Source organism: Chenopodium album, chromosome 8 (assembly GCF_948465745.1).
Source record: "Chenopodium album chromosome 8, dcCheAlbu1.1, whole genome shotgun sequence".
NCBI lineage: Eukaryota > Viridiplantae > Streptophyta > Magnoliopsida > Caryophyllales > Amaranthaceae > Chenopodium > Chenopodium album.
Window position 1 is genome coordinate 8,268,562 of NC_137841.1, and position 21,070 is coordinate 8,289,631.

Below are 21,070 nucleotides of genomic sequence, written 5' to 3' on the forward strand. Positions count from 1 at the left end.
AAGAAGAAATGTACCAAATTGCATATATACTTCTTATATGCTATAATTACATTAATTTATTGGATGTCTATTCTATGATGATCATATGCTAGCTGACTAATAATGAATGAAACTTTGTTCATCCGTGATTTGTGAGAAGCATCGCCCACTCGCCAAACAACATAGCATGGGGAACCAAATGGAGGATACTGCCACTCACCTTTCAGTCCTTTCAATCCTACCACTAACTAGTTTCTGTCATGTCATTTCCCCCCAATGGCCAAGTAGCCGAATGGTTGGCTATTTTCGGAATGAAATTTTCAACCTTAACCCAACTCATTTGATTTAATCGATGATAGGATTAACTCAAGTACTTAAATGGGTTAACAACTCAGTTTGAATCCACTTATCTAATGACAAGTTATTGGGCCGAGTCAACTTTCACCAACCCTATATTTAGAGGTGCCAAGAAAAGTGAACTTGCTCACTATTGATTTGAAAGAAACTGACAAGTATAGATATTTACAAATCTAATGGAAAATTCAGTGGTGAAACACTTTTATAAAGTCCTATTTAGATAATCATGTGGACAAGCAAGGAAAACCAAGATATTTAACAGAAGGGTTCTTGATTCTAAATAACAATGCACGATAAAAGATATCGAGTAAATTTACAAATGGATGATAGATGAGGTTCAGTAACATACCGATACAAGTACAATCTTTAACCATTAAGATTGAATCCATTCCTCATTTGGTATTCCAGGCTTTCCAACTGTGAAGCATGAGACCGTCTGTTCCTCTTCTTAATGGTGATCAATTTGTCATAAACACACCATGGAAAGCTAAGGAGATGATCCCGATTCATCCCTTCATTATACTTGCCAAAAAAAGTTGGATGATACGTCACATGATACCAAGCTGATGCCTTTGCATACAGGTCGTCACCTTCTGAGTCATATTCGCTTTTATTAAACCATGCCCGAGCTTCCTTCCTCAAAGACCTGACAGCCACAGTTATAGCTTCTGCATCCTTCCTTCTATCAAAGGACTTCGACATTCTCATAATATTCCCACTCAAAATCTCTGCTTCAGTGGTGATCCCGTAGTAATCCATTAGATTACCAAGCTTATAATCATATTGGCTCTTGTAAAACTCAGCATCATCAAGATGATCCTCAAATCCATCATATTCCATGCTGGAATCATAAGAACGTGCAGCAATTTCTCTGGTAAATGATCTAATAGAGTTTGAATTAGGGGATCGTTCCTTCACTTCTCTAAACAGCTTGCCAATTATGTTGTGTGATTCGTAAGTTGGCTTATCAAGCTTTTCCATGAAATCAGGGTATTCTTTCACATAGAGGGAAGGAGGTCTAACTGCTGCAACACCAGTTTTGGGGAAGTCAACAGCTTTCGAGAAAAGTTGAGCGAGCTGTATGCAAGGGTCACTCATTGCCTTCAAAGGCTCCCTATCTGCAAAGGCTGTGTGTGCATTAGCAATCTGGCCTAAGCTGTCGTTGACTATATAGTTGGTAAAATAATCCATGACTTCCTGCACGATAATAACATATACCATTATGATACAAGTTGAGCACAGAGAACAAATTTTCAGCTACTCATTCCCTTAAGATATGTACATAGGAAAATAATGTTAGATATGAAAAGTGAAAACTTCATAATTCATCTGCAGAAGGAAAAGTTTAGACTCCTGTAATCCTGTATAAACTACAACGGAATGAACAAGCAGGAGTACTGTAGGGTGTAGAATAATAGACTATCGAGGCTATAAACCAACCATGAAAAGATAAGAGATATCAATATCATCAACAAGGGCAAGAAAACACAATGGTTGCTACATTTTACTAAATAATACTCATATAGTTAAAAGTTGAAACAAACTAAGTGTAATTTATCTTTCTGTATTATTTCAATTTCACTTAATAATATTCCAAAAGTAACAAGGTGCAAAATTTTATGTATCAGGTAGCCATTCTATCAGGATTTGCATCAGCTTAATTATACACCGATATTTATGAGGGTTGCAATAAGCTAATGTACAATCATCAATATTTAAACCTGAATAAATGGATGTATTTCCCATTATCTGATAAGCTAGCATATAAGAAATAGGGCTTGATCAGAAAGAAAGACAGATTGTAGTGCAGATGCTTACGATCAGCAAACTAAAAGTATAAAGTCCATAAATAAATAAATTAGAAAGGATTGGAGGCAAAGAAACAACCTCCATAGTAACATCATGATCCAGTAATTCGCTTTCAGCTGCAATGTAATCCATAGGTTCAACTTGGCGAGGTGGTATCAGCTCAGCGTCCCAACAAACAAAGTATATATCACCATCCAAATCACTTCCAGAGCATTCATTTGGATGAGGCCTGAAATTTACATTAATGTGTAAGGAAAGCATAATTGAGAACAAATTTCAAAGTCGCAGGCCAAGCCATGTGGCATCCATTCTTTGCAATAACTTGTGTTGATCAAAATAGTGTTTACTTTGATTGCACTATATACTTATTAACAAATCATGCATGGAATTGTGAAGATAATATAAATGAGATAAATACGCTAAGTATAGCTGCAAAGTCACATGAGAAACTGTTCTTGAGCAAGAAAAAAGGACGATTAGTTCATAGATAAGGAAATCATGACAGCTGATAAATAATTACACTATTGAGCAGCAGTAAGATCCCCAGCATTGTAGCACACTAACAACATACATGCTTCAATTCAGAATCAGTTAAAGACAACCACAAATCTGCTAGAACTGAACTGATGTGTTGACAACAAAGTTTGAGATAGTTGAGAAATGAGAATCAAGTAATTCATATACCTCTTTCCTTTCTGTGGAAACACGACACAGTCAACCATGTGACGCAAAGCAGGTACATCTACTGCCATCAGAACACGGACATCACCAGGATGTAAACAAGGGTTCTTTGCAACCACTACTTTTCCCTTCACAACGTAGTTACTGGGTTCATATTCATAGTCAGTGCAAGTAAGGAGTTCATTACCAACATTCCTAAATCTTGCACCTGAAACTTGCACAAACACCTGACCATATTCCAAGGTTTTAGTTTCATCCAGACATCCCATCATCGCTCTACCACGTGGGACAAATATCCTTGATTTATTCCTCAATTCCTGCAACTTTGCAGCCCGAAAAGTTTGCAACATCATTGAAAGGAATGGTTCAGCATCAGGCTTGTAGCCACATGTGAGCATTTCTTTGAGAATGCTTGTAATCTCCCCAGGACACATAAGCTCCAACGCTTCTTGTGCCTTCAGCGGATCTTTTAGGATCGCATCTAGTTGATTTAATGCTTCTCTTTGCTTCTTCTCAAATACACGATCGTGCACACCAAGAGTGGACAAGAGAGTAATCAATTGACGATTCATATAACACGGTTGATATTTACTATGTGCCAGGACATCCAGTTTATCGTTATCTGATTTATACTTAAGCATGCTTCTCCGCAATGATAACTTATTAGATGACAGGGGATCAACAGCAACAACACCCTTAAATCCACCATATCTAATCTGGAAGGCAGATGGGGTGGAGCTGAAACCACATTTTTTTGCCACTTTACAAGCAAAATCATCAGATATTTTCCCGATACCATCTGAAAAGATGTACGTATTTCTCCCAGAAATTACTTTCACATCAGGTATCATCTCAACTTCTGCTTTAGGAACAGTTAAAGTCTCCGTGGATGAGCCGAAAGATTGACCAAGTCTGGCAGCATATTTTGCAACATTTCTTATTTCTCTAAAATCACCCATCCAATTTCTGATGTCTGCAGCAGACAATCCAGACCTAGAAGCAAACATCCATGCAGAGTTTTCCCTCAATTGGCTAGATGAAAAGGCCAGGAACTCAAACTTCTTATCACCAATATGTACACCATTTCTAAGAACGGAACGAATCCTTCTATCAATCTCAGTTCGCTTTTCAGGACCAGATAAGACACGTGGAGATAAATCTGTCGAGTATAATTTTTCCAGATTTTCATCAAGAAAAGAAATGCGAATGAAGTTGTCAATGTCATCAGGATAATTTCGCAGTACCCGATTGGAAACATTCACCTCTGGGCCACAAAAGTACACTCTACATGGGGTTACTTGAATTCTGCGTACATAAACTAACCCTGCATCCAACGAAAGGGTTGGCTTCTCAGGGCTTCTCTTAGATGTAAGGTATTTGGTGTACTGTTGACCTAGCCACCCAACTGGATTGTAGCAGCACTCCTTCAGAAAATACAGTTTTTCAAGTGCATATTCAATACAAGCCATATCGATTCTCCTCGGATCAACCATCTGATAGAAACTGCGGTCAAGGTTAGGGCCAGGAAGACATCCAGATTGAACCAAATTATTTACCTTAAACAAGATGTTAAAAGGTAAATCAACTCCTCTTGGAAGAGCCACTATCGGAACAAGTCCCATGTTGTGGGAGAAGGTAGTTCCACTTTCTACAGTAAATTGGCCATCATCCTCCTTATAATATGCAAAGTTAGCTCTGAAGTCTGGTAGTTGGCAGTTATATGGAAGCTCCAAACATAAAACTGATGACTGCCCTATAAAGCTTAAGGAGGTGAAATCTGTCGTCCTGTTCCATTGATCATCTTGTTGATCCTTGAAATATTCCAAGATCAGTCCAAGAGAGCATGTATCCTTCTCAAAAATCCGAGGAGCCCAAAACAGCTGAAAAGTTCAAAGTTTCAGATTTCAGAGTATCAGAAATTTCCTTAATCCAAGATAACCTGCTGGCTACAAGTAATCAAGGAAAAACAGATGCAACCAAAACCTAAGTAAAGATGTAGGTCATATTCTCCATTAAATAAGCAATCAAAATAGCCTAAAGATTCTTGAAGTCAACTGTTTGTTAGAATGATGTCGTGATCAATTCTTGGGATATGAATCAAGACAAGAACCCAAAAGGAGCAAATTTTTTAGGACAAAGAGAGCTCTCACTTGGCCCCATCAAGGAGCAGAGAGCCATTTGTATCTCAATTATGCCAAGAAACTGGGGGGGGGGGGGTGGGGGGGGAATCCACTGTCATTATTTACTATTTAGCTAATTTGCCATCAAAAGAAATTGCTTTGTATAATATTACAGAAATATATGACTAACTAATGGGAGCACATGCTAATAATGCACCTCAGAGAGAGCCTCAGATCTATTATATTTTTTTTTTTTTTTTTTTTATTGAACCATATATGCCGAACATGTACCAAAATAATGTCAAAAGAACACTTTCTTCAGCTATCAAAGTTATAATAATTTGTTAAAAGATAACCAGGATTAAAACAAAACCTGAATTAGAAGATACTTCAAATGATAACCATGTGGATGTCGTAGCTCAATCTGCCAAATACTCTCATAAGAAAGTTCAAGTTTATATTCCTTAGAATTATAATTTAAGGAGAAGTATAACTTCCTCAATCCTGAGCCAAACGATAGAGAAACATCCTGAGCTCTCCAAAATGCTCTGAACTTGTCATTTGAAGTCTGACATCCAACATGAAGCGTTATGTCGTCCATTTTATGTTGATAAATTCTTGGCTTGGGCACAATATCATTATCTAACTCTCGTACCTTCAAGTAATTGGAGCCATACCAAAGTTTATTTGGAGGCTGAGAGAGACTGAGGATAAGATTTGCCATCCTAACAGAAGTGAATTGCACAATAGCATAACACCTTGACCCACCGGATTTAAACTGCCTTAATTTCAGAGCATAAACAGTTTCTTTACCAGTTTTATCCTCCAGATATGCAGAGACATTTTCAACTGTAACAGTGGAAGGAAAACCAGACACCTGAAGTGTCTTACCCATGACGATGAGCTAAATTTATCAATGTTACTGCAAATCTGCAATATGCCAAGTCAGAGATTACAATTATACTCAGCACCAATTTTCACGCATGCAACAACAAAGAAATGGAATACAAATTTTTCCAAAACAACAAAGATCTCAGTATATTATATATCATCTACTACATCAACATTTGGAGTCAAAGTTATTGACTCAATTGAAATAAATGCAAGTACTTTGCATTAGTACAGGGCAGTCAGCTAGATTAATTAACATGATTACCAGCAAAGTGGCAAATTGAACTCCAAAGACAAGATAACTGAGGAAAAAGGGTAGTCAATTATGCAGCTAAGAGTTCAAAAAGGCAGTTTAATGTCTAACACAATCTCACTCTTAAGAGCATGGATTGAGAAACATACATCTAAAAATGAACATACCACTTAAGCTTATAGATCTTCCGTTATGATGATAAAGCTTCCATCACTGAACAAGATAGTTACATACAACTTTTTACTGAATAACTCAAAATTTTCTTAAAGATTGAGAAGGGGAACAAAATAACTCACGAAAAATCTAAAGAATGTTATATCCTAGTCCTAGTGTACACGATATGAGAGTGGATCCATCTTCCAATTATACCAGCATCAAGGTACCCAAAACACTTCCAATCACTGCTTTAAAAAGTAACCCATTTACTGGACATCTTTTAATGCAACGAAAACTCTGCCTATTTGAGTTATTTGCTTGCATAAGCAACATAATTAAGGAAAAAAAGACTTCTAATTTTCTTACAGAAAGGAAGACATTTTTCTTTGTAGGAAAGAAACAATTCCACAGGCAGAACACAAATGAATCCCCTGTTCAGAAACATCTGAATTACATAGTTCAACCAATGATTCAAGTGAAATTAAAGAGCTATCTCAAACTATAAATCATCTAAACTACTTAGAACATGTGAATTTATTTTGATAATAATCACCACTGCTAACAATAAACATATAGAGATCATCACATTGATATACAATGATTTTTAGTGACATATTGCTATTCAAACATTGAAACGGCCCCAACATATAATATATTTTATTGTAAACAGGAAATTGAAGCATGTAAGGGTTAACCCTTGATCCTTATATATCAATTTTTTCTTCTAATACACTCTGATTAAATCAGATATCTTATTGTTCAGAAAAAAATATTTTTCGAAAAGGTAAGGAAAAAGCGCCATTAGGAGACCCTCCTTGGTCCTCACGAGGGAAACGCCTAACGCATCTACGAGTCTTGCAAATCTTGTTCTATTTTTCCATATTCTAAGTTACTTTATCCGGGTAATTCCGGATTTCAAGTAACTAATGGTACTCCCTCCGTCTCATATTAATTAGTACTCCTATATTTTGACTAGGCACACTTATACCTCACAACCCTCAAAAGAAAAAAAAAAAAGTGCAAAGTATAATTGCAACAAAACCAACTTAAGATCATAGGTTTTCGAATATGCTAAATACTATAAAAAGGTAAAATAAATATACAACAATCATGATTCATGAATCAATGAATTTCAACCTTACTAAATCAAGTTAATTCATCTTATATTCCTTACCCAAAACTAAGTTACAGGGTTTATAACTTTATACCAGTAATTCAGTCAACATCAATAAGAATCAAAACCTAAAAACATATTCCATTAAAATTGCTGTAAATAGTAAAAAAAAAAAAAAAAAAAAAAAAAAAAAAAAAAAACGTAAAATTGAAAAATAAAACCCCAATAATCTTGCATTAAACCCCATTAAAACGAGAAAACCCAGAATTAAAAAGATGAAAATGAAAGAATAATTACCTTAATCAAGAATCAGAAAAACTGCAACGATCATTTGGAGGAGAGAGAAAGATGGAATTATGGGAGCGAAGCGGGAAGAAGAGAGTGAGGAGTGTTATGATCTTTGGTCTCCAATATAGTTGTCATTCGTCAACGTCAAGGTCAATTTTATTTTTTAAAATTTTTAAAGATTGAAGAATAATTCTTTTCTTCTTTCTTTTACTTTAGTGATGTGTAAAAATGAACCTAATTATTTGATTTAGTACGTACATTGTTTTCCTCGTCTTTTCGTTTCATTGGTGGTGTTTTTTGGTTGTTTGGTACCGATATTTTTAAACCTTGGTGACTTTGGGTATTACCGGGTAAATTTTAAACTATAGTCGACATTAATTAATTAAGGCCTTCCGTCCCGAAAGAACGATCCATTTGAGTTGATTTCGCGGGTATTAAGAAAGTTAAATATTTCCTCTGTTACATATTATTTGCAACGATTTGACATAAAGAAGAGAGGAAAAATGTCTAATCGTTGCAAATAATATATAACGGAGGTAATAAAAAAAAGTAAAAGTATATTGGAAAGATAAATTTACATGGGGTTTGTGAAAAAGTAGAGAGATAAAGTAATAAAAGTACATAGAAAAACAAAATTTTATATAGGAAAGCTAATTTTGTACAAATATTAATGCAAATTGGTGGGGATTTTAATGCAAATAGGTCATTCTTTTTGGGACTAAAATTAGGTCAAATGGATCGTTCTTTCGGGGACGGAGGTAGTAATTAATTTTAAATTTTTAGAAGTTCTTTAAGTTTTTGGGACTTTACAAATGGCATGAGAGGATTTGTAGTATTGTTATTACCATTAAGCATAAAGCATAATGCATGTATCACTAAGACGCTAAATTTAATGTGGCAAAGCATAAGGTTCACAAATTGTACGAGCTTTGATTCTGGATCAGATATCTAATTTCTTATTTCAAATCAAATTAAAAAAAAAATATTCAGATTAAGGGCCTGTTTTCTTCCGTTGAAATTCAATTCAGTTCAGTTCAGTTCAACTCAGTTCAGTTCAGTTCAGTTCAGTTCAGTTCTTAATTTACGTCTAATGATATTGCTAATGATATAAAGCCAAATTTCATTCTTTTAAGCTCTTATTACAACGACGACGACGACGACAACAACAACAACAACAACAACAACAACAACAACAACAACAATAATAATAATAATCAATAAATAATAATAATAATCATCAATAAATAATAATAATAATCATCAATAAATAATAATAACAATAACAATAATAATAATAATAATAATAATAATAATAATGATAATAATACTAAAAATAATCAATAAATAATAATAATCAAAATTAATAATAATAATAATAATATTATTATTATTATTATTATTATTATTATTATTAATATGTACATTTGTATATACACATATGTATAGTAATAAATAATCAATAAATAATCAAAGATCACTAATCCGTAGTTAGAAATCACTAATTAATAAGTTCAGTTCAGTTCAGTTCAGTTCAGCTGAGTTCAGTCAATCGGAACAGGCCCTAAACTTCATCAAATAATAACTGCCACAACACCATTGAAACAGGCGCGAGATATACACAAAATTATTGAAAGAAAACATAAAGGTGACACAACACGACACGAAACTAATTTGAACAAACCCGTTAATCAAATTAGTCAAGTATTTCAATTACTAGCATGTCATATTTAATACTCCGTATAATTTATTTAGATTTTGTGAACACTACAAAATAAACACGAGTTGAAACACGAACACCACATGACTCAACTTTTTGACAGCTTTACTTTATCGTTTTAATATGTATGTACAATTTTTTATCACTAAATATCTTTAATTTTGTAATTAAAAAAATTACAAAAATTGCATTTTGTAAACATACATTCATACAAATCTAATAATACCTCAATTGATGTATATTTTCTTTAAGGGTTAGCATACATTAAAAAAAATCAACTTTAGTCAAATTAGGAAATTAGATTATATCACCAAAAAAAAAAAAATAGTTCAATAAATTTTAATCACATCTAATCAAATCAGCAAAAATAGTTCCTAAAACAAAAGCAATAATCAGGTAAATTAAGGGTCTGTTCATATTTACTGAACTGAACTGATTGGAGCTGAACTGAACTGAACTGAACTGATTGGAACTGAACTGAACTGAACTAAGCTGAAATGAATATTTTATGAGAGAGGGAAATTAAGAGCTGAACTGATTGGAACTGAACTGAACTGAACTGATTGGAGTTGAACTGAACTGAACTGAACTGAAAATAAGTAAATATGAACAGACCCTTAAACAATAACATAGACATTCTTTCTCAAAAAAAAAATAAATAAATAAATAAAATAAAATAATAGCACAGACACATAGTTTTATTCTCTTTGGGTTTTTTCTACAGTGAACTAAGGAAATTTGTCTAGATTTTGTTTTTAAAAGGACATTTTTATGAGAAACTACCCGAATTTTTTATTAATTTTGTAAACAAGTACCTGTCATATACAAAAACTTCCCTTTAACAAATTTCGTCTGCATTTATAGTTTGTGGGCCCACATTTTTGTTTCCTTACCAATTTACTTCACTTCACCTACTTGACTCTTTCTTCTGTTCCTTATTTTATTTGTCTCTATTTTCTTTCACCTTTTTGTTTAGGGTGAAAATATTCTAGACACTAGTTTTTTCCCCGTGCAATGTACAAATTTATATTAATAAGATTTGTAAATACTATATAGTTATTTAAAATAAAGTTAATTTAACTTAAATTACTTTTAGAATTTTTTATAATTTGAATTTAATTTAGGTCTTCCCTTAAAAACTCGTGTTACTATAAATTTATTCATTAACTATTTTATCAATTTATTTTTTAAGGAAATAAAAGAAAAAAAACAAACAAATTTGGTAGGAAAATTTTTGTGTGACGCGTGTACTTTAAAGATAACTCTGGTGATTACTATAGTATATAGTATAGATAGATATATGTGAACCAGTACGTAATTCAATGACACGTGTTCCCTAGGCCAGCGCTCAAAGAGCAAACCAGAGCATGACATGTGACACCAGTCAGCATTAGAGTAAATTAGCCTTCAAGTAAATTAGCCTTCAAGCTCAATTTCTGAGAAGTCGTACTGCGATGTAGCCAACTATTTAGGTTAAAATGACCTAAATGGCACACATTCCCAAACATTATAAATACTGGTCATAAATGAACCATGGGGAGCATATATTTTCAAAACACAATTATCACATTCACACAAAAACAAAGGAAATTACTCTGATATCGTTCCTTTCAATTATTACAACTTTCATTCTGGTACTAACTTTACCATCGGAGGCAAAACTCCAATTCACCGGAGCTTTCGTTGTTTTGTAGGTGTAGTGCATTGGGTGGGATATATTCAATGTTGTAACTCTCTAGTAGAACATCCAAAAAAAACCCCAGAACGCCTTTAACCAACTTCCTCTAACCAAAGCAAAACTTACTGCTCAAATTTTTTTTTCTTTTTTAGTATTTTAACAACTCAATCATCCTTTTTACCCCTCAGTTGAATCCCTAATTATGATAATTGAATATAAACCCCTAATTCAATAACCTTTGAATTAAAACACTAAATTAAAACACAAAATCTCTAATTTTATTGAAATCCTAAACTCTATGAAACCCTAATTATGACAGTTTAAGATGATTAAAAATCCTAAATCCACTACATTGCTTTGAACTACATGAATCACTTGATGAGTTATTGTCTTCCATAGCTTCAAATTCCAGGTTATTGAGCAAAGAAGTGAGGTAATTAAGGAAAAATGAAAATATGGGCCCATGACATATGGCAAGTGGACATAATCCTATAAAGGTAGGTAGTAGTAGACAAATTTTTGCATTTTTAAGGTAGTTGTTTAAAATTAAAAAAATAAAAAATAAAAATTGAAAAAAAAATGGCTAGTTGTTCATATAATAACCTTTTATACAGTAATTTTGAAAAAAAAAAAAACAGTGAACTATACATATTCTTTTTGATAATTTTATAGAGGTTGGTTGAAATATGACTATTATAATGTTTTAATGATTATGAATTTCTTAATTGATTTCACATAAATTAAGAAAAAATTGAGATAGCAATGTTTATTTATATTTCCTCCATCCCATAATATAGTTCTTATTGTTGTTTTTTCACGGTATTTAAGAAATAAGAGAAGAAAGTGAATAAAGTATTTTAATAAAAGTGAAAAGTACAATCATAAACAAAAGTTAGAGAGAGAAAGTAGAAAAAAGTGCATTGACATGTGCAAAATTCAAGGGTAAATTATGAAGTACAATGAATAAAGTTTAAAAAAGTGAGGGTATAATAGTCTTTACATACTATTCAAAAATAGAAACAAGAACATTATTGTATTTTGATTTTCCAAAATAGAAAAACAGAAACTATATTATGGGATGGAGGGAGTACGTATTATACGGAAAATGTATTAATAATTTATGTATATTAAATCGTATGTTCCTTTAGGTCCTTTACGCTCAAGTAGAGGGGTTATTTGTTTGTTCTTTCAAGTATTAATAAGTATAGAGTACTTATTTGTCGTGTTTATTAAGTGGTGCAACTAGTACGCATTCATAACAATAGTTTGCGTAAAGAGAGTAAGAATTTCCAAAGCACTTTACTTCCTTAATCTCCAAGCTACAGAGTAGGATCTTGAGAGCAATGAACTTTAATTATCTATCATTACCCTTTTTCTTTTTCTACAGGGAAAAAAGGTTTCATTCATGGATTCTGTACGGATCCAATAAGTATAAAGATATGATAGAAAAGATGCAAGCTCTTTATATTATACTCCCTCCATTTTTAAATACTTGCTCTATTTCTTCATGCACGGAGTTTTAAGAGAAATTGAAGAAAGTAATAAAATATGGAGGTAGTGCCGTAGTGGGGTTGGTGGAACAATAAAAAAATTGTAAAAAGAAAAAGTAGTAGAGAGAATTGGAGGAGAGAAAACATGAAATCAATTCTGCTCTGCTTTGTTCTGCTTTGCTGAGCCCTACTCTGCTCAAATCAAATCTGCTCTGCTCTATTTTCAAATAATAATTAATAATAACAATAATAATAATTAAATATTTGTTATGAAATATTATTGTATGGATATCCATTATCCTCCTTTATCATTTCGGAATATTCTAGAACTAGGGTTTATTGTTATCTAAGCAAACCCTAGTTATATATGATATATATATATATATATATATATATATATATATATATATATATATATATATATATATATATATATATATATATATATATATATATATATATATATATATATATATATATATATATAATGGAATAAATGTGACTGATCTATTCTCTATCAATCTCTCTTATATTTCTCCCTATTTTATAACACGTTATCAGCACCAAAGCTCTAATTTAATCACGATTTAAATTAAAATTCAATCATACAATCAAAGCTTAATGATAATCAAATATTAGTGTTAAAATAAAGCCAACATAACCCGATTAAAATCCCCGAATTTCCCCTGCTCCATTGCCCAACACCGCGGCACTGCCGCCTTCCCAGCCTTTACGACCACTCTGCAACCCCCCTCTTCTCCGCCTCAGTGCCTTTTATTTCGCCACACTTTACAAGCGGCGCTATTTGAAAATTTATAGGTGGTATCAAAAGCTCGTGCGATATTGATCCTATGATCCATGCAGTTATCGTGAACCCGTTAGCAGGAAAGTTTCCTCACAATTTCATTTATTTCATTATATAAAGCTTTAAGTTTACATAATATAATTATTTTATGCCCCTTTTATACGTGTATGATGTAGGAAATGTGTCCTCGACTCTCGTGCAATTACTAATATAATATGGATCGTATTATGGAGATAATAAATTCGTTTAGTTGGGTCGTCTTTACGTCTTGCTAGAGACCAATATTGATCATTGGGCTAAACCAATGCCAACTAAATGGATCCTATGAGGTCACACGTTACAGTGTTAGGTCGAACATGAATACCGAGTCCAAAAGTTGGGCTTAGTGAATGACTGACCATAAGGAGTAAGATAGGAATAAGTCTTGCCCTAATTAGATAATATGATTATATATAATAAAGGGATTTGGGAAAAATAGAACAGACGTTCATCTCTCAAAAAGAAACAACGTAATATTTTTCCCTTCCTCTCTCTCTACAACTGGTTAGAAGTTCTCCATAGAAGAGGAGATTAATTCTCTCCCGTCCAACTAGCATTGGTGGAGGTTCGATCTACGCTTGTGGACCAATATTAGAGGAGCAACAACTGGGGCTCTAATCTCCGCAAGAAGGTAGAAGAAAGCTTGAGAATTCACGCATCAAAGGTTAATTCTAAACTATTATGTGATCCTTTATTTGTATATGCATGAGATCCTGTTTAGGTGCGTATGAATGAGATTCATGAAATTTCGCTAAGAGTTCCTAAAACCCTACAGTGGTATCAGTTAGCCCCTTGCATATAATTTATTGGTCACAATAATATGATTATTTTGATGTATTTTATGATTAATTTTAATTTGATTAAGGGGAGGAATTGAATTATGGATCGAATAACCCAATTAAAATATGATTTTGATTGATTGGAATTGATTAAATGTAGATTTAATTGCTCAATTTTTTATTAACCCTAGCCGAATTTTTTAGCCCTAAATGCATTAATTAATTTTCTGATTTTTGTTGTGTTATGAACCCTAATTTCGAAAATTAATGTGTTAATTTCATATTATTTGATTTAATTTCTCATACTTAAAAGGTTTTTAGTGTGATAAATTAATTCATGTAAAAGAGTTTTATATGAATTAGAAATCAAATTTTATCAAAAGCCCTATATTATTTAAAATGGAGATTTTAGATTAATTTTCTGAAATTATGCATAAAGGAGTTTATGTTTAATTTAATTAGATCACCAAATTAATTTTGCAAGAGTTGTGGAATTAATTTAACTCAAAAAAAAAAAAATTGGAAATTGAGAAGCTGAGTGGGAGCAGCCACGGCTGGGTGGCAGAACCGCCCGTCGGTGGTCCACCGTGGCTGCTCCGGTGGTCGTCAGGGGCGCAGGGGAGGGCAGCGGCGTTTTGGAAATTGAGAAGCTGAGTGGGAGCAGCCACGACTGGGTGGCAGAACTGCCCGTCGGTGGTCCACCGTGGCTGCTCCGGTGGTCGTCAGGGGCGCAGGGGAGGGCCGCGGCGTTTTCAGGGGAGGGCGGTGGTGCTTTCAGGGGAAAGCACCTGCTGGTTGGTGTGCTGGGCTGCTGCCTGGTGCGCCAGTCAGCGCTGCTGCGGCTGGGCAACTGCCTGGCTCCGGCCTGGCTGCTGCGGCGGCGGTGCCGTGGCTGGGCAGCCTGCACAGTCACGGCAGTCCCCTGTTTCCATTTTTTTTTTTTTTAAAAATTTGATAAAAATAAAGTATTTTAATTAATTTTAAATTATGGATTTAAATTTAATTATGGATAAATGTTTGAAAATCTGTTTTGAAGGAGATAAATGAGCGATTCCAATTATGGTTATTTGACTTGGTTTATGTGATTATCCATAATTTGATTTTTTAATCAAGTTAAAATTAGATGGTTAACTAATGATTAGGATGGAATTTTAAATTGGTTAAGATAATCCTAGAATATAAATGTGATTTATTTTCTTAGATTATATATTTATTTGATTTCATCTCATTTCTAATTTAAATATATGATATTTTATTACGGGAATGAATAATATGAAGATATTATCTAATCGTGTCCTAAAATATGTGATATTTTGAAATATACGTTGCCTTAATTAAGAATATCTGATATTTTAATTTAGGCAAAGTATGTTATGTGATTTATTTTGTGGCAATTGTATGTTATATATGATATATTATTATTGCTATAAATGACTAGTATGGCCCAAATTTAAATTAGAAAATACGATCTGCGTATCGTTGTGTATTTTTGTAATTTAAATACGATCTGCGTATCGTTAAGTATTTTTGTAATTTATTTTAATTATGAATTAGTTTAATTATTTAAATACTTAATTAATCCAAAGAAGAGCCCAAGATGAGAAAGGCCCATGATGAAGATGGATGGAGATCCATGAAGAGTTCAAGGAGGTGCCTAATCAAGCTTAGTTCTTAGGATTAAGGGTCATACTAGCTCATATTTAATTTTATTCATTTTATTATTATTTTTAAAATGTTTATAAGGTTATTGAATGTTGTTATAAAATGCGCTAGAGTTCACTAATTTATAACAACATAATAAACTTAAGTCCCACAAATATTGAGGCTCGATTTTCCAAATATAAAGTACTTATTAAACCCTTGATTAATAGTAATGGGTCATGCCTCCGCAGGGCATTATTATTAATCTTGGGAGGTAAGGTGAAATTGCGAATTTTGCACACTTAATTTGGTCACCCTCAACAAAATCATCAAAAGCGTTTTGGATTTTGAAGCAAGGGGATAGTTGAACATGTGATGTTATCTATCCAACCAAGAATTACAAGAAGTTGTAATTAGTAAAGGAGTTTACTTACCTTGAAAATGTAACCTTAAGGAAGGGCCTCCGTCCGCTTAATGCTACATAGGGATAGGATCTTGGAATCACGTTATTCATGAAGGGACACAAAATGAATGTAGTGTAAAGTAGCTAAAATGATTTCAAAGGATGTTTGAATCATAAACTACTTCGATAAACATAGTTGAACTTTGTAATTATTTGCAAAAATTATGTCTTTATTGATTAATTTTCGTGTTATGAATATCTCCTCGATTGAAAAAAATATTGAGAAACGTTCTCAAAACTAAAAGAGTATCTGTAAACCATTATCCATGCTTTGCTAAAAGGGTTTTAAAGGCTAAAAGGAGTGTTAAAAACCTATTTAATAATGTCACATGTCTAATGATAGCTTCCAGGAACTCAAAAGGTTTGAATAATTGAATGGCTCCACCATTGACTCATTTTGAAAACGTTTCAAGTGATTGGACTCGATGGAGAGGTACAAGACCTCTAAAGACAACATGAGTGCGACTCACATGAAGAACCCAATATTTTTCCTTGATCAATATGATTGAACATGGTGAATGACTTGGATTTTCATACTGTCAAATGTTGACTAATATAAGTGACATCATTCATCACTTATTTCATGCGGTGTTAAATACAAGATTAAACTCCAACATGAATTGTGTTGAATGGTTTTGGCAAAATTATGTAAGATGCTTAAAGTAGTTGATCATAGTATCATTTTGAGCTTGAAAGAAATGTTCTAAATGGTTCAAATGAGAAAGGGTTAAGAAGGATGGGGACTACAAGAAAAGCTAAAGGATAAAGAAAAGACAAATAAGTTGTCAATTCTTAATCACAAAGCTACTAAATTGTCAAGTGTTATTATGAATAGCAAATGTTTAAATTGAGGACTGGCTCTAAGAGATTGAAAACTACCCCATAAAGTACATTTGGAAAGTAAAGAATGGAAATGTTCCACATCAAGTAGTTATAGAAATTGATTTAGCAAAAATCTACTTATTTGACATGTGATGTCAAGATTAACTCTCTTGTTGAAGAATGAGGTTGAGTTAAAGAGTTGAAACTTGGATAAGGGAAAAGTAAAACTACAATGTGAGAAACAAATGTTGTTTTACATGTATGACTTTACATTTCACTTAACTATATATAGTTTAGCATTGACATAAATAATCGTTATTATATTCTTGCTATAATCAAAACATCATTCCATTGCAGTTATCACTGAATGTCAAAGATTCAACACATCGAACAAATGTTATTTTGTGCTTAGTTGAATCAAGGGATGTTTTGCAATGCTAAATAGGTTAAAGAGTTCTATATGTTAGATATAGATGAAACATTTCTATGTATGAATCACTTCTAGTAATGTCAATTTGATCAAAATACGAATAGAATTGCATACGGAAGCTCCGAAGGGATGGACTTCTAACATCATATGATTATGAATCCATTGATGCATGCAAATCTTATTGTAGTTTGATGATTGAAAAGTTTATCTTTTGGAGAAAAGGTGACGTGAACACATTGCTGAATACATAACGATGTAATTAAGAAACCTAAGGTTCACAGACTAGAGATGAACATGGACACTTCATTTGAATATGATCACACATGCTTACATGAAGCATGAATCTGAAAATTTTGAAGGAGTTCAATAAGGTTCAAAAGAAGAATAAAAGTGACTTGGCAAACATTGCGATATGATCGTAACAATTTACTTTTGAGTCAAATTGTTGACTTGGAAAGAATTCAAAAGCATTTATGATGTGATCGTAGTGATGAGCATTTGAGCCAAGAACTTGATGATCATCCCAAGGATTGTAAAATTAGTTTACAACCTACTCCACTAAAAGAAAATGTTTTTCAAATGGAGGAATTAAACTATATAAGATATAGCATAATTCATGATGAACTGTACCTATCTTCCAAACAATAGTTCTAAGGATACACTTTTAAAATGAGCTTTTTACACTAATTAGGACTGCGTCAAATCACAATGTAGATAAGACATCATATAAGATATGGATAAGAGAAGTTCTTATTTTGTTTTTCTACAAATTTAAGAATAAGAAACTTTTATTAAATTGTTTAATGCAATGTTGAATTCTAAAGCTTAGTATAAGGGTACTACAACCACGAAATGTTTTAAGGACAAATTGTTTGTTGCTCTAAATTGGTGCCTTTTTTGAAAAAAAAAAGTGTCATTTCTAAAAGTCAAGTGGGAGTAATTCTCGAAAAGGTCGAGAAGAGCAACATACCCTATGCTAATTGGCCCTTTTTCATAAGGCAAGTGGGAGTATAAGTCTCGAAGGTGTTCGAGATAAGGCAAGTGGGAGTATAAGTCTCGAAGGTGTTCGAGAGAACTAAAAAATGAGCAACACGTGGTCTCATTAATGTAATGGGATACGTAACCATGTGTCAAGGGCCACATTCCATGTATACCCTTCTTATGTTGTTCTTCATTGAAAATAAGTTTTCACTTGTTGCGCATAAACCCACAAAGTCTAGTAAATCTAAGCCAGAGAAATAAGTTCGATGGTTAAGAAATTCTAAAATATTGATTTTTGAATGTAAGATTTGACGAGTCACAAAATAGCTTAGTACAATGAAAATCTGAAATGGTTTCCATGTTTGAAAAATTGAGTGTGAGACACTTGGTTGATTTGCATGAATTGGGAGAGAACCATTGAATGCAAAGAGTAGACAAGGAAGGAAAAATGTTTTCCAAGCATTGATTAGTCACTAAAGGATTTAACGAATTCATAGTATTGACTATGGTGAAATCTTTCGTTGCTAATATTGCTTATATCTATTCAGACTCTTCTAGTGATTTTAACTCTATGTGATATAGTTGATGGAGTTCAAAACACTTTCCTGAAATTGTTTATGAAAGGGAATGTGTATGTGATACACACATTAGCGTTTTGAAGAACCAGGAAGTCCTAGAAATGCATGTAAGTTTCATAAGTCCATTAGTGGATTGAAATAAGCATCATGGAGCAAAATCTTCGATTTACTAAGTTAATCAAATTGGTTGATAGTCTTATAAATGAAGAAGCCTGTACATACAAGAAGTTTAGTAGGAGCTATGTAGTCTTCTTGGTTTTGTTTGTAGATGACATACTTCTTACAAGATACGATGTTTCCATACTTGAATAGGTCAAGTAATGGCTAATGAATTGTTATTGTATGAAAGACCTTGAAGGTTTAAATGAGTACATCTTGGGAATCAAGATTTATTGAGATTGGTCTTGGAAGAGGATTGAACTTGATTAAGAAACTTATATAGATGAGGTTCTCTCTACGTTCAAGAATGAAAACTCCAAAGGAGGTTTCACTCCCATATGGCATAGCACATTGCTTATCAAGACTCAGTGCAAAGCAAAGACAGATGATATTTAGCGAATGAGTGACATTCCTTGTGCAATTGCAAAGGATTCGTCATAAAGGCTACGCATTATACTCATTAGATGCATGTATGCAATTTTCAAATCGAATTCTGATATGTGATATTGGAAATTATAGAATTAAGAGTTTCCTGAAGTACTTGGAGAAGAACAAAAGGCAACGTCTAAGTATATGAAGATAAACTATCATAAAAGAAAAGGTCGCAAAGTTCATATGGATGAGAATGTCTCAAAATATGTTAACTAAACTATTTCAGAAGCCTAAATATGAAAGTCATATTAGGTTCAATAGAAATTGAACATATTAGATAGTTTTGATTGTGTATTGGACACGGTTGCAAAACTATCAATTGTGTTCTCCCTATGTTTATCAATGTGAAACAAAGTTTCATACTTATTTAATCATGGTTTAGTATTAAATAAAATTTCCAATATATTTTATGAATTTCAATGGGTTTGTCAAATGCGTGATTTGATGAATGAAACCCCATAAGTGAACTGAATTCATGGAATATTTAAGTTCCTAATCCAAGTTGTTAAACTGGACATAAACGACTTATTAAAAAGGATTAGCATATAAGATTGATTGATAGCGCAGTTTCATGGGCTATGGGAACATAGATATGTTCAGTCAATTATATGGATTTGTATGGTTGATACAGATCAAACTGACCTACTTAGAAGTTTTGAAAAACTTCGCAATTATGTTAGTGGATTCCTAAGACATGAGTGGAGCACTACTTAGCTCAATGATTAGTGTAACTTTGATGTTATCAAACGCCATGCCGTAAAAGGGGGCTATAAAGGCAACATTCGGGTTATACTAAAAGTTGAGTGGGAGTTTTGGTTGCCATAAGATTGAATAGGTCCTCCTATGTTAGATAGGATGGGTGTCTTGGCCTCTTGAAGAGTATGGATTGGAAATGCATGGCCGTGCTCAAATGGATTACTAGATAATCATTTGTTTAGCAATTTGAACTCGGATTTCAAGAAATAATTTGAACGCTAGTATGGATGACATAGAGATGTAATCATACTATCAAATTAGACACTAAGAGACTTAAGGAATTTGAAGATTGCACGCTTGTCTCAGACAAGTGGGAGATTGTAGGAAATGTGTCCTCGACTCTCGTGCAATTACTAATATAATATGGATCGTATTATGGAGATAATAAATTCGTTTAGTTGGGTCGTCTTTACGTCTTGCTAGAGACCAATATTGATCATTGGGCTAAACCAATGCCAACTAAATGGATCCTATGAGGTCACACGTTACAGTGTTAGGTCGAACATGAATACCGAGTCCAAAAGTTGGGCTTAGTGAATGACTGACCATAAGGAGTAAGATAGGAATAAGTCTTGCCCTAATTAGATAATATGATTATATATAATAAAGGGCTTTGGGAAAAATAGAACAGACGTTCATCTCTCAAAAAGAA

General features: G+C 33.1%; 1 protein-coding gene across 1 annotated transcript; it reads right to left on the bottom strand.

Moving 5' to 3' along the window:
- Positions 1 to 497: 497 nt before the first annotated feature.
- Positions 498 to 7,908, bottom strand: LOC145555792 (RNA-dependent RNA polymerase 1-like). The gene is made up of 5 exons (XM_081617514.1): positions 7,658 to 7,908; positions 5,320 to 5,876; positions 2,830 to 4,706; positions 2,224 to 2,374; positions 498 to 1,533 (listed from the first exon to the last, which is right to left on the bottom strand). Exons 2-5 carry the CDS (start codon positions 5,839 to 5,841, stop codon positions 703 to 705), a joined length of 3,381 nt encoding a protein of 1,126 aa, XP_081473640.1. The 5' UTR covers positions 5,842 to 5,876; positions 7,658 to 7,908; the 3' UTR covers positions 498 to 702.
- Between the last annotated feature and the right edge of the window lie 13,162 nt (positions 7,909 to 21,070).

What these genes read in the sequence shown, in the direction of transcription:
- LOC145555792 (XM_081617514.1), bottom strand. Translation starts at nt 5,841, where the DNA reads ATGGGTAAGACACTTCAGGTGTCTGGTTTTCCTTCCACTGTTACAGTT. An exon ending in TTTCCACAGAAAGGAAAGAG is followed by an intron (nt 2,375 to 2,829) that starts GTATATGAATTA and finishes TGTAAATTTCAG; the next exon opens with GCCTCATCCAAATGAATGCT. An exon ending in ATCATGATGTTACTATGGAG is followed by an intron (nt 1,534 to 2,223) that starts GTTGTTTCTTTG and finishes ATTATCGTGCAG; the next exon opens with GAAGTCATGGATTATTTTAC.